We start from the raw sequence: 12,689 nt of genomic DNA, 5'->3' as shown, positions 1-12,689 counted from the left end.
ATAAAGCTCTGGATCTCTGCTCTGTGTTTACGCTGTTTTCACTCCGTCAAATGATTTTAAAACTCTGATATTTACTGGAAATGTCGCAGGAGAAAACACAAGAGTTTGCGGCTCACAGTGGCGCGCAGACACTGACAGGACGAGCTGAGTCTATATGGTTCTCATGTAGTGTTTAAGAGCGCAGAGCCGCTCAGTCCTTCCGCATTACTGATCAACTATAGACTGTGACCGAAAGCTGTTTACCTCAGAAATGGCAGAAACCGCTCCAGCTCCAGCAGCCCCGCCGGCGAAAGCGCCCAAGAAGAAATCTGCAGCCAAACCCAAGACAGCGGGTCCAGGTGCGAGTGATCTCATCGTTAAAGCCGTGACGGCCTCCAAGGAGAGAAACGGTGTGTCTCTGGCCGCCCTGAAGAAAGCTCTCACCGCCGGCGGATACGATGTGGAGAAGAACAACTCCCGCGTCAAGCTCGCCATCAAGAGCCTCGTGACTAAAGGCACACTGGTCCAGACTAAAGGAACCGGTGCTTCAGGATCTTTCAAACTCAACAAAAAACAAGTCGAGACTAAGAAGCCAGCGAAGAAAGCCGCTCCTAAAGCAAGGAAGCCCGCAGTGAAGAAGCCCGCTGCTGCTGCCAAGAAGCCGAAGACCGCAGCGGCAAAGAAGACCGTCGCAAAGAAATCTCCCAAGAAGGCCAAGAAACCTGCCGCCACCGCCGCTAAAAAGGCAACGAAGAGCCCCAAGAAGGCGAAGAAGCCAGCGGCCCCCAAGAAGGCAGCCAAGAGTCCGAAGAAAGCAGCTAAAAGCCCCAAGAAGGTCAAGGCGGCAAAACCCAAGACGACAAAGCCCAAAGCAGCGAAGCCTAAAAGGGCCGCCCCGAAAAAGAGGTAGATTCCTTCTCCAGACTTTCTATTACAAAAGGCTCTTTTAAGAGCCACCACCAGCCCACTAAAGAGTTGTGTTTCAGTGATATGTTGATATTATGGTTGTGTTCTTACATTTAAATCTGTTCATTTGGCAGACGCTTTTATCCAAAGCTACTTACAGTGCATTATCCTTTACATTTATACATAGATATCTGGGCTCGAACCCACAACCTTACTCTTCTAAGCTACAGGAAAACTCTTAATAAATGAATACGCTGAGAAATCTGGTTCAAGTTAAGAACACAAGTTATGATCGTCAGAGCATTTAATTCATAATCGGCGCAACATCTGAAGTTATGTTGTCAGTTTAAATGTTTGCTTTTGTTCATACTGTTGTTTCCTATAGACGTGTCTGTAAAGACCGCAGATATAAGATTTAATGTAGTGAAAGATCACGTGATCAAAAACTGAAACAAAACAGGCAGACGGGAAGAAATGGGCGGGCTTTGGTTTTTGGAGGGAAGTTCAGTGATTGGTTTTAACTTTTCACAGACTCCAACCAATAAGCGAACGATAGGCACGTATAAGTTCTGAAACCCACAAACTTCATCTCACATTTCCTTCGTCTTTCTGTAATCGTGAGGATTTTATATCTTATTCAACAATGAGTGGAAGAGGTAAAACTGGCGGTAAATCAAGAGCGAAAGCTAAGACGCGGTCATCCAGAGCGGGTCTTCAGTTTCCCGTCGGCCGTGTTCACAGGCTACTTCGCAAAGGTAACTACGCACAACGCGTCGGTGCCGGAGCTCCAGTTTATCTCGCCGCTGTCCTCGAGTATCTCACCGCTGAGATCTTGGAGTTGGCCGGAAACGCCGCTCGGGACAACAAGAAAAGTCGGATCATTCCCCGCCATCTACAGCTGGCCGTGCGTAACGACGAGGAGTTGAACAGACTTCTGGGCGGCGTGACGATCGCTCAGGGCGGTGTGTTGCCCAACATCCAGGCGGTGTTACTGCCCAAGAAGACCGACAAACCCGCTAAGGCAAAGTAAACGGGGGACAGTTCATTTCAAACCAAAGGCTCTTTTAAGAGCCACCCACATTATCACTGAGAGAGCGACGAGGTTTCTGATTTAATCCATCGAGTTTGTATATTAATGCATTATCATAGACCTGCTATAAATGAGGTCGCATTCTCCAGATCAGTATGTGAGACCACTGCCCCAAATGTTCTACAATATATCTGTTTACTCGTGCCTTTGACGGTTTATCAGAGTAAAATAATAATTGTAAAGCGTCTTGTTTTAGCGGGTTTAAGTTAAGAAACGCGTGGGAAAGCGGAGCGCTTCTGTCCTTAAAAACTTTGTTGCTGCGCTTGTGATTTAACATAAAGGATTATTTTAATTTGATTTGTATGTGAAGACCTTTATATGTGAACTTTGTTAAATAGCAACGTGCAAATGTCTGATCAGAGGAATAATACACGAGTATTAAATAAAGAGATAAAGAGAAATTATATGATGATCTTGTCTTGTGTCCGTGACGCGAGATTTAAACGCAATGTCCCGCCAGTTTCATTTGAACGCATATGGCGCGGCCATTGGCTCATTGTCTCGAGGTGACGTCACAAATCAGCCAATCGAGTGTCTCCGTGCCCTTGACGTGCTGCGCGTTTTAGCCTTTATAAACAGGCACACCGACACAACAGACATATTCTGTACTGAACACAGAAGATTCAGCAGCGATGGCAAGAACCAAGCAGACCGCTCGTAAGTCCACCGGTGGCAAAGCCCCGAGGAAGCAGCTCGCCACCAAAGCCGCCCGTAAGAGCGCTCCCGCCACCGGCGGCGTGAAGAAGCCTCATCGTTACAGGCCCGGCACCGTGGCTCTGAGAGAGATCCGCCGCTACCAGAAGTCCACCGAGCTGCTCATCCGCAAACTGCCTTTCCAGCGCCTGGTGAGAGAGATCGCTCAGGACTTCAAGACGGATCTGCGCTTCCAGAGCTCCGCCGTCATGGCTCTGCAGGAGTCCAGCGAGGCTTATCTGGTCGGTCTGTTCGAGGACACAAACCTGTGCGCCATCCACGCTAAGAGGGTCACCATCATGCCCAAAGACATTCAGCTGGCCCGCCGCATCCGCGGAGAGCGCGCTTAAGTCCCGCTTTAAAAACAACTCAACGGCTCTTTTAAGAGCCACCACATCAACTGAACGACACGATTTCCATCTTTTTTTTGCCAATGATTAACATTATTGTGATTAGCGTGATGGTTCAATATTAAGAAGGAATCATTATCTTATCAGTGTCTCTTCAATCAGCAGAGATATCTCGTGTTCGCTCGCTAAATCATTCTTCTTAAGGGCGTCTGATCACATGTAATTTACTTCCCTTCCCTCAAACACACTTTAATATTCATTTTGCTAGTAGATTAAAAACGAACCAAATTTGGCTAGTGGTCGTCAATCATTTCTATATAATCTATAATTACAATTTAAAGGGCTAGTTCACCCAAAAATAAAAATTCTATTTACTTTAAATTTCTTTGTTCTGTTGAGAAGTTTCAGTTCTGTTACATCATCCACTCCCTTAGTATTACAAATATGTCTGTTGAACAAAGTGAGATATTTTGAACTATTTATGAAACCATCCGTTCAGTGCACCTTTGACTAACATTGAATTGTTCCTGTTGTGGCAGTCAATGATGTCAAAGGATTGAAAATTGCTGACATTCTTACAAATATCTTAATCTGTGTTTGTGAGAACAAAGTCATTTAAAGGGATATGAAATATCATGAGGCAGAATAAATGATGACATCATTTTATTGGATGAACTATCATTTAAAGTTTATTGTTTAGTTTCTTAGAAAATCTTGAAGTTGTTGTTTTTTTGTAAATTACACAACGTTTGTTTTTACTGAAAGCATTGGGATGGCAGAGGCGTGAAGAAAAAACATGTAAATGACGTGGGCTGTTCCCGCCCTCGTCTGCATGTTTCTATTAGGTCCTATAAGCACATGTTTAAACACTCTGCCGACGGTTTTCTCCCATTGATAAGCTTTATTCTTAGCTAACATTTCATCATGTCTGGAAGAGGCAAAGGCGGAAAGGGACTCGGAAAAGGAGGCGCGAAGCGTCATCGAAAAGTTCTGCGTGATAACATCCAGGGCATCACCAAGCCTGCCATCCGTCGTCTTGCTCGACGCGGCGGAGTGAAACGTATCTCAGGTCTCATCTACGAGGAGACTCGCGGTGTGTTGAAGGTGTTTCTGGAGAACGTTATCCGTGACGCCGTCACCTACACCGAGCACGCCAAGAGAAAGACCGTCACCGCCATGGACGTCGTGTACGCGCTGAAACGACAGGGACGCACTCTGTACGGCTTCGGAGGTTAAACGCGTTTATTCTGAAGTAAAACATTGAACACAACGGCTCTTTTAAGAGCCACCCACTGTCTCACTTGAGGAGATGAATTTCATAAAATAAATCATATTTAACGAGAAATCGTACTTTTAGAACTTGTGTTAAATACTTCGCTCGAAGAAGAAACACCGTCATAATGGCGTAACTATAAACGTCTGCACGTGCAATGTATCGTGAATAACGTGTAATCGAGTGAAATGCTTTCTGTACGAAAACTTTGACGGACTGTAATGACACGATGACGTACTTTCACTTTGAAACAAGACTTATGAAACACAACGGCTCTTCTAAAAGCCACTTTATTACTCGAGTAGTTTATACCTTCAGAAGTTATATCATATCAAACGAAATGTTATGAATGTCACGTTTTATTAACCCGGATGCGTTTTGGAGAACCTCAACTGATGAGATTAATCTGTTGTGTTACACACTTCTGGTGCTCGAAAAAGAAACACCATCATCATCGCCTAACTATAGAAACGTAAGCTGCCCAAAGTTTGTGAATAAAGCATAAAAGGGTGAAATGCTTTTGTATGAACTCTTTAAGTGACTTTGATGACACGATGACGTACTACAGATATAAATGTTATTTTTAATCAAATTCGATAAAGAGCGGGAAGTGAATACTGAATCGCGCGGGGGATGGTCATGTTCAAATTTCAAACACTGGGCGGGAAACACTTTCATTGGCTCTCTATCGAACCCGTCAAACTATGAGCTGACCAATAAACACATTTTATGGGATTTGGCCGGCGAAGACACGCAATCAGACAACAGGCTCCGTGACGCTAAACATTTGCATGTGAGAGTGAATAAATACCACAGCGACGAGACTCTTCAACATTCAGCATTTACTCATCTGTGAAGAAGCATCATGCCTGAACCAGCCAAACCCGCGCCCAAGAAGGGCTCTAAGAAGGCCGTCACCAAGACCGCCGTTAAGGGAGGAAAGAAGCGCAGAAAGTCCAGGAAGGAGAGTTACGCCATCTACGTGTACAAAGTGCTCAAGCAGGTCCACCCCGACACCGGCATCTCTTCCAAGGCGATGGGCATCATGAACTCTTTCGTCAACGACATCTTCGAGCGCATCGCCGGTGAGTCGTCTCGTCTCGCGCACTACAACAAGCGCTCCACCATCACGTCGAGAGAGATCCAGACCGCCGTGCGTCTTCTGCTGCCCGGTGAACTCGCCAAACACGCCGTGTCCGAGGGCACCAAAGCCGTCACCAAGTACACCAGCTCCAAGTAAAGCGCCGCTTTCATCCGCCGCACACAAAGGCTCTTTTAAGAGCCACACACTTAATCCTTTAAAAGAGATTATTGTTTTTGTAAAGATGTGAATTGTGTTTTTTTCATTAGTGTTATGATATAAATTACGATTTGATTAATGTCAAATATGTTTACATTTGATGGTTTTCCCATTAGACAAAACAGCCATTTTTGATTTTCAAAGTGACTTAATTTGTGTGACAAAGTTATTAAAAATATTAAGATTAATTTTGGTTCATTATGGGCACTAATGTAGAACTTACTGCAGTAAAACAAAATTAGAAGTCTTTAGATAGAAAAGTGTATACAGTTTTCTAATTTGCAAATAATCTTGATATGTATTTAATTTAAAGATGGTTTGAAGATGTCTTTAAAGATAAATACCACTGATAAATAGACAAACTATTGCTCAACTTCAAATAAACTAAAAATGTTATTTTGTTATATCAAAACTTGATGAGTAACTGAATGACAACTTCACTAAACATCTGATGATAGACTTCAGACACCAGTAAACTTCAGTCTTTATATGAGTTTTAAATAGAGGAAAGCAGAAGATTTTCTTGTATATTGTACTCGAAAGTGTGTAGGTTAAAACTGTATTGAACATACTGAAATATGGCAAAATAATGAGGTGTGCAAGATCTTCAGCTGACACTGTTTATACACTCACGTAGAGGATTATAAGGTCACCATACTAATAGTGTGTTTGACCCCCTTTCGCCTTCAGAACTGCCTTAATTCTACGTGGCATTGATTCAACAAGGTGCTGAAAGCATTCTTTAGAAATGTTGGCCCATATTGATAGGATAGCATCTTGCAGTTGATGGAGATTTGTGGGATGCACGAAGCTCCCGTTCCACCACATCCCAAAGATGCTCCATTGGGTTGAGATCTGGTGACTGTGGGGGCCATTTTAGTACAGTGAACTCATTGTCATGTTCAAGAAACCAATTTGAAATGATTGGAGCTTTGTGACATGGTGCATTATCCTGCTGGAAGTAGCCATCAGAGGATGGGTACATGGTGGTCATAGAGGGATGGATATGGTCAGAAACAATGCTCAGGTAGGTCGTGGCATTTAAATGATGCCCAATTGGTCCTAAGGGGCCTAAAGTGTGCCAAGAAAACATCCCCCACACCATTACACCACCATCATAATTGCATTAATGAGATATTGAACAGGTGTTCCTAATAATCCTTAAGGTGAGTGTTATTGTCCCAATATATGCAATTTCATAATCAATAAAATACTTTTTTATATATTGATGTACACGTGATAAGATATGGGACTGAATGTGTAAAAATATATTGACAATAATATTTCTTATGTTAAGAATTACAACATATATGTTTCATATTTCAAAACATAGCCACTTTACAATAGCCTGTCATAGTAGGAGAAAAAGAATGGTAGTGAGTGTATATCAATCTCTCTTAACAATGCATTACACAACAACACACACCACCACTGACCTCTGCTGGTCTTCTGAGGTATAACAATAGCACAACACAACAAATGAATGAATTATGTGGTGACAAAAGAGGATGCATGTTCTCGAGAGACAACATTGTTGTATTTCTGTGAAACCAGATGCAATAATATTTGACAAATTGAGAAGTGATGTCTCTTCATAGACCAAAACGTATTTAATTGTATTATGTTCAGTTTTCTTGTGCTCATTTATTAGAAATATACGTCAAACCAAAAGGTATTCAGACACCTTCAACATGTTTCATACGATCACAGTTTATTCGCTATAGTTTATAAAACAGTAATAAAATATGTCAAGAACTCAGAGTTAAACTGTGTCAGAACTAAACCATGTTGATAATGTCAGGTGACTTTGACAGAAAGGTTTGTGTTAGGTTAGACTCATGTCTCTCACAGGAGTGAGTGGTTGTGCTTCTGTGTTTCACTCCTCTAGCTTTGAGGAGGTAGATGAGATGTGGTGAGAATGGATTCAGGGGATGTAGACCAGTCACACACATCTTGTGTTCCGCCTATGAGGAGGTTGTGGAGGCAGTCGTTCAGTTAAATGTTTACCTTAGTTAAATCTTGGTCTAGACTGATTGGCTAGATTTTCTTATTTACACTTTCAGAGGCATGTGGAGGACTTATGGCCACTTTACCCTCATTGGCTAGTGAGTTTTTGATTGACAGCTCCCTGACAAGGAAGCTGATACTGAAGACAGTGCAGCAGATTAGAGACAGATCTGCATGCAGTTTTCTGTTTTGTTTTTTTATGTAGTGCTTGTACTTAAATCACTTTCTTATTTAGTTAGTATTAGCAGGGTTGCTAATGTAACGGAGACAAGCTAGTGAAGAGCTGTGCAGTATGTAAACCTCACTCCCCGGCCTCAAGGACGCTCTAGCGACAGATGCTAGAGACTGCGGTCTTTAACCTTCTCGCTAGAGCGCCCGACTCCCATGCAGGACCAAACCGGTTCGAGGCCCGCTGAGAGCGGTGCGGAGCGTTCCGGTTACACTAACTCTAACGCAGGGTGGGACACACGCTGTCAGGCTCTTCTCTGGATCAGAAAACTCAGGATTCTCTGCCAATGGGGTAAGAAAAATAATCTTGAATTGAGTGACTTACTAAAATGTAAACCTTAATTCAAGATTACTTTTCTTACCCCATTGGCATATTTTTTTTTTGCTTGTTTTAAACAAACATTCACTGAAATTTCATATTTTTTTACTAAAAACAAGACTTATTTTCATCGGTAATTTTGCTCATCAAGAAAATGCATCTTGATTCAAGTTTATTTGTTGACATTTTCACTGAAAAACAAGAACAAAGACTAAGTGATAAAGTTATTTTTTTGCAGTACACAGTGTCTCTCATTAACAATTTCACAGGCAATTTTCTCAATATTTAGGTTTTTACACTCTCAGATTTTTGCTTGTTTTAAGCAAAAATTCACTGAAATTTCAAAAAAAAAAAAAAAAAAAAAAAACTTGTTTTCTTAGGTTAATTCACTTGTCAAGAAAATGCATCTTGATTTTTAGAATGTTTAGACATTTTTACTGGAAAACAAGAAAAATATACATTTATACATTTAAGGTAGGAAATGTACAAAATATCTGCATGGAACGTGATCTTTACTGTCGATAATTTTGACCCGTAAGATGTATTTTTGTCTTTTACTAAAAATGTTCCCGTGCTACTTAACGTTTTGTCATTCAGGGTCACAAACGAACAAACAAATACATTATAAAGAAAAAGATGGGCCCATTCTAAACAAGAGGGGACAACCAAACATACATTACATTTACCACATATCACTAAACACATCAAAATATACAAATGAACAAATACAGCTGAAATCAAAACTAAAGGAAAGGTAACTTAACAGAATAATATAAACCTCAGTGAAGGAATCAAATCAGCAAAGATTCTGGTTTCTACTAAAAGCATTACACACATATGTGTAAAATCTGATCAAATAAACCTCGCTGTAATTTAATCATAAAGAGGATTTTATTCCTAAACTGCTGACATCACTGTGTCTTCTGGATGAGCGTTCTGAGTCCTTTTTCTGTTTTCTGAGAAGATAAAAGTCAATAAAAGTGATGAAGTTCTGCTGTTTGTTTTCTGGATTGTTTCAGGTGAATGTGAATGATGATGATGATGATGAAAACTCACGCGCTCTTCCTGCACAGATGATCTGAAGAAGAATGACAGTAGGAGCAGCAAACACTGACACCTCAACAATCACTAGAATCACTAGAAGACACAAGAACACCATTAAATCCATCAAACTCTCAAACACTACACATGAGAAACAAACACAAGATGAGTTCAGTGAGAGTTTCACTCATGTACTTATGTAACAGGACACATGGATCACAATCAACACTTCATACCTCTTATTATTATTGATGTTGTAGATGATGCTGTAAAAAACAAAGTTTAGTTTTAGTTTAGATGAGTCATAATGTGGAAACACACACACACACAAACACACACACACACACAAACACACACACACAAACACACACACACACACAAACGCCGATGATATACCTTGTTGTTGTGTAGTTTCTGGTGTGTTATGAGTTGAGAATCTCTCAGGGTTTGTGGTGGTCACTAGAATCTTGTTTGAATCTGTAGAAGATGATGAATGTTCAGAGACATCATACTGTAGAACATCACAATCATATTTCATGTTTATGTCATTTCTTCATCATCAGTACAGAGTTTAATGACTGAAGTCACTTTGAGTTCAGGACACTCCTGTCAGAGTGATGTCTTACCTGTAAATCTGACAGTATATGTGACTGAGGTCTTGATGTCATTCTTGTGTTTGAGCACACATCTCAACTCTGTGTTGTCGTCTTCATTCACGAGTGTTGTAGTCAGAGAGATGAGACAGAGTTCATCTGATCTAATCTGATATCTGGAGTCTGTCTGTAGATCAACATCAGTCTGATTCATCCACACCAGCTGGTATTCATAATAACTGAACACATGATCACAGTCATATGAAAACAGCTGACAGGAGAGAGTGACAGATGTGTTTGCTCTTATCTCAGTCTGTGATGATGATGATGATGATGAAGACACTGAAACACAAATCACACAACACACTCTCAGTACTCATGAGTTTCAGTGAAAACACAAGAGATAAAGAGAACTGTGATCTGAAGTTAAACATGTGTTCATATAAATGAAGAGACACACTGACCATGAAGAACATGTAGAAAAACATGTGAATAAGGTCCATGTAGACGTCCATTCACATATTGTATGCAGATGTAACTTCCAGCATCATGTTGTGTTGTTTTATAGATGTTGAGAGAGCAGTTAGATGTCAGACTCAGTCTCTCAGATCTTTCAGTGTTATTCCGATTTATTCCTCCAGTAAACACTTCTACTGTAGATGATGTTGTATAATTATTATAGATCCATGTAGTTGAGGAGCATTGATGAAGAGCATCATTACAGGACAGAGACACACTTTCACCAGAACTGATGAACACATCATTCACTTCTGCTTCACTCACACCTGAAACAGCAGATGACATCATTCATATTAATACTTCACAATATATTCAAACAGTTCAATATTTATCTCTCAATGACAGATAGAGTTTTCTTATTTTAATATCACATAAATCAGAAGATTTGACAGTAAAACATGTGATCTAGTTCCTTTATCCCTTTTCACTCAGAAATGATGGTACGTTTCTGGTAACGTCATTCAGGTAATGTCCTGTTCACACAAACAATGGCATTCTGTTAAATTAAGAGTAAGACAGCGTTCACACAGCCAGTAATATGATGTCATCAGGCGGACGTTCAACCGTAGCTATGTTTGAAAATATGGTGACGGTATGATTTTATATCTGAAAAATGGAAGTACGATTTACCCTAAAGGTCCTGTTCACACATGATCTGTTAACTGCAATTTTCTTGCAATTAACCAGTAAAGGCTGTATGTGTGAAAGAGACTATTGACTCTTGACATCAGACTTTTGAACGTGAGAATAAGACACATGAACTCTATGATAAATGTGACATGAGATGAAACTGAACATGTTTGTCAGAATGTCAGTGAGAGTAATGAAATGAAATCTGATGAAATAAATGTGTTGAATAGTTTACCTGTGAATAGTGAAGAGAGAAGGATCAGTCCCAGCAGACATATATCACTCTTCTCAGTCATGTTGTGTTTCTCTTACTGAGTCTCTTCTCATCATCTACTTATATTTCTTCATGACAACATTTGTAACTCTTCCTGTGTTTCTCATTTCCTCTTTTCTCATGACACAATAACAGACTAGAACACATTCTGTAGTTTAGTCCTGTTACTTATAAAATACTTCTGTTGTCTTAAAATAATTGGACACAGAGCTCAGTTATGACTTTTGTTGTCAGAGACTTTAACAGGACTAACATGATGAAGGTTTTCTCCAGATTCATTCAACACAAGACTTTCCTGCCCGAGCAGAGCAGACGCACAGCCTTCATTAAAGCTGATCACACTTCCGTTCTTCTTCTGTCTCCACACACACACAAAAGCAGAACACGAGTGAGGTCATCTTCACACTTCTTACAAACCACAGATCAACAGATTATCCATGATGCAGCAGACACAGACATTAATAAACACACTTACTCCACAGCAGTGGTGTAGTCCTACCAAAAAAGGTGGTGTACTACACTACTACCGCCGAACCCAAATGACCAAATAATGAGTTTTTATCCTTTCCAGTAACATGACAATTATTACAGTTAAATATGCCTCTTATTCATAATCATGCAAAATTATTCACGTATGCTTTAATTAAGAAGTTATAACACTGGAAAATAACAAGTAGTTTGAATATTTTTGACACATTCACATGTTCGCTTGCACTGTTCCAGGAGAATTGAGTATCCCTTACAAATAACATTAACACATAACTGTTAATATATCTGAGCCAAGGTATCTTTATTTCTTGGGCAGTGGATTAGCCAATGAGAATGTGTTATGTGGTTGTAGCTGACCAATGATGTTTCAGAGTATTGTCTGGCGCTTTGTGCACTTCTGGGTTTTCTTTTGCACACAAGGGAGCTTTTCAATTCTTATTTGTGTATCGCAGTTCCCTATCAAAAGCTACACTCGATGCTGCGTTTCAAACGCTATGGGAGAATAGTCTTTGTTCGACCGGTTGTGAAGCACGTGTGTCAAACACGCCAAAAATTATTTTGGCTTTAAATAACCTCGGCAGGTGACGTGACTAATTACACCCACACCTGCCGATTATAAATACGCGTGAATGCGGACGCGTCATCAGGTTATTTTGTCTTCAAGGACCTCTTTGTGTGTGCGTGTGTTGTGATGGAGAAGTCTCCCTCTCTGTTATTATTACAAACAAATATAGAAAAAAAAAAAGAAGATATTACCTAGATTCTTACACTAGTGACCAGCACTCTCTGAGTTACTTAGCCTATTGTAAGAATAAGGAAAACTAAACCAAACCATGACTGACTCAGATCGGAGATGTGTTCCTCCTTGTGAGAGGATCCTCTCCGATTTCGATAAGCATGAGTTCTGCTTTGAATGCTTGGGGGCTGACCATCCCACCCAGGGACTTGAGGGAGAGTGTGAACTCTGTGATGTCTTTGATTTCAGAGTTCTGCGTGCT

At 40.6% G+C, this 12,689-nt stretch overlaps 6 protein-coding genes across 6 annotated transcripts; 5 read left to right on the top strand and 1 right to left on the bottom strand.

Moving 5' to 3' along the window:
* The first annotated feature begins 206 nt into the window (after nt 1-206).
* LOC130420722 (histone H1-like) lies at nt 207-896 on the top strand. The gene has a single exon (XM_056748235.1). It carries the CDS (start codon nt 251-253, stop codon nt 887-889), a length of 639 nt encoding a protein of 212 aa, XP_056604213.1. The 5' UTR covers nt 207-250; the 3' UTR covers nt 890-896.
* Nucleotides 897-1,519: 623 nt separating this feature from the next.
* LOC130420743 (histone H2A-like) lies at nt 1,520-2,155 on the top strand. Its single transcript, XM_056748256.1, has one exon. It carries the CDS (start codon nt 1,529-1,531, stop codon nt 1,913-1,915), a length of 387 nt encoding a protein of 128 aa, XP_056604234.1. The 5' UTR covers nt 1,520-1,528; the 3' UTR covers nt 1,916-2,155.
* A 376-nt stretch (nt 2,156-2,531) lies between these two features.
* On the top strand, nt 2,532-3,054 carry LOC130420740 (histone H3-like). Its single transcript, XM_056748252.1, has one exon. The coding sequence runs from the start codon at nt 2,608-2,610 to the stop codon at nt 3,016-3,018; it is 411 nt and encodes a 136-aa protein (XP_056604230.1). The 5' UTR covers nt 2,532-2,607; the 3' UTR covers nt 3,019-3,054.
* Nucleotides 3,055-3,914: 860 nt separating this feature from the next.
* On the top strand, nt 3,915-4,259 carry LOC130420800 (histone H4). The gene has a single exon (XM_056748314.1). It carries the CDS (start codon nt 3,943-3,945, stop codon nt 4,252-4,254), a length of 312 nt encoding a protein of 103 aa, XP_056604292.1. The 5' UTR covers nt 3,915-3,942; the 3' UTR covers nt 4,255-4,259.
* Nucleotides 4,260-5,146: 887 nt separating this feature from the next.
* LOC130420773 (histone H2B-like) lies at nt 5,147-5,987 on the top strand. Its single transcript, XM_056748285.1, has one exon. It carries the CDS (start codon nt 5,157-5,159, stop codon nt 5,529-5,531), a length of 375 nt encoding a protein of 124 aa, XP_056604263.1. The 5' UTR covers nt 5,147-5,156; the 3' UTR covers nt 5,532-5,987.
* A 3,543-nt stretch (nt 5,988-9,530) lies between these two features.
* On the bottom strand, nt 9,531-11,187 carry LOC130420712 (uncharacterized). The gene is made up of 2 exons (XM_056748212.1): nt 10,244-11,187; nt 9,531-10,121 (listed from the first exon to the last, which is right to left on the bottom strand). The coding sequence occupies exons 1-2, from the start codon at nt 10,584-10,586 to the stop codon at nt 9,796-9,798; spliced, it is 669 nt and encodes a 222-aa protein (XP_056604190.1). The 5' UTR covers nt 10,587-11,187; the 3' UTR covers nt 9,531-9,795.
* Between the last annotated feature and the right edge of the window lie 1,502 nt (nt 11,188-12,689).

Source organism: Triplophysa dalaica, chromosome 5, assembly GCF_015846415.1.
Source record: "Triplophysa dalaica isolate WHDGS20190420 chromosome 5, ASM1584641v1, whole genome shotgun sequence".
NCBI classification, from domain to species: Eukaryota; Metazoa; Chordata; class Actinopteri; order Cypriniformes; family Nemacheilidae; genus Triplophysa; species Triplophysa dalaica.
Note: the sequence above shows the minus strand (reverse complement) of the source record. Positions and strands in the feature narration are given on the sequence as shown.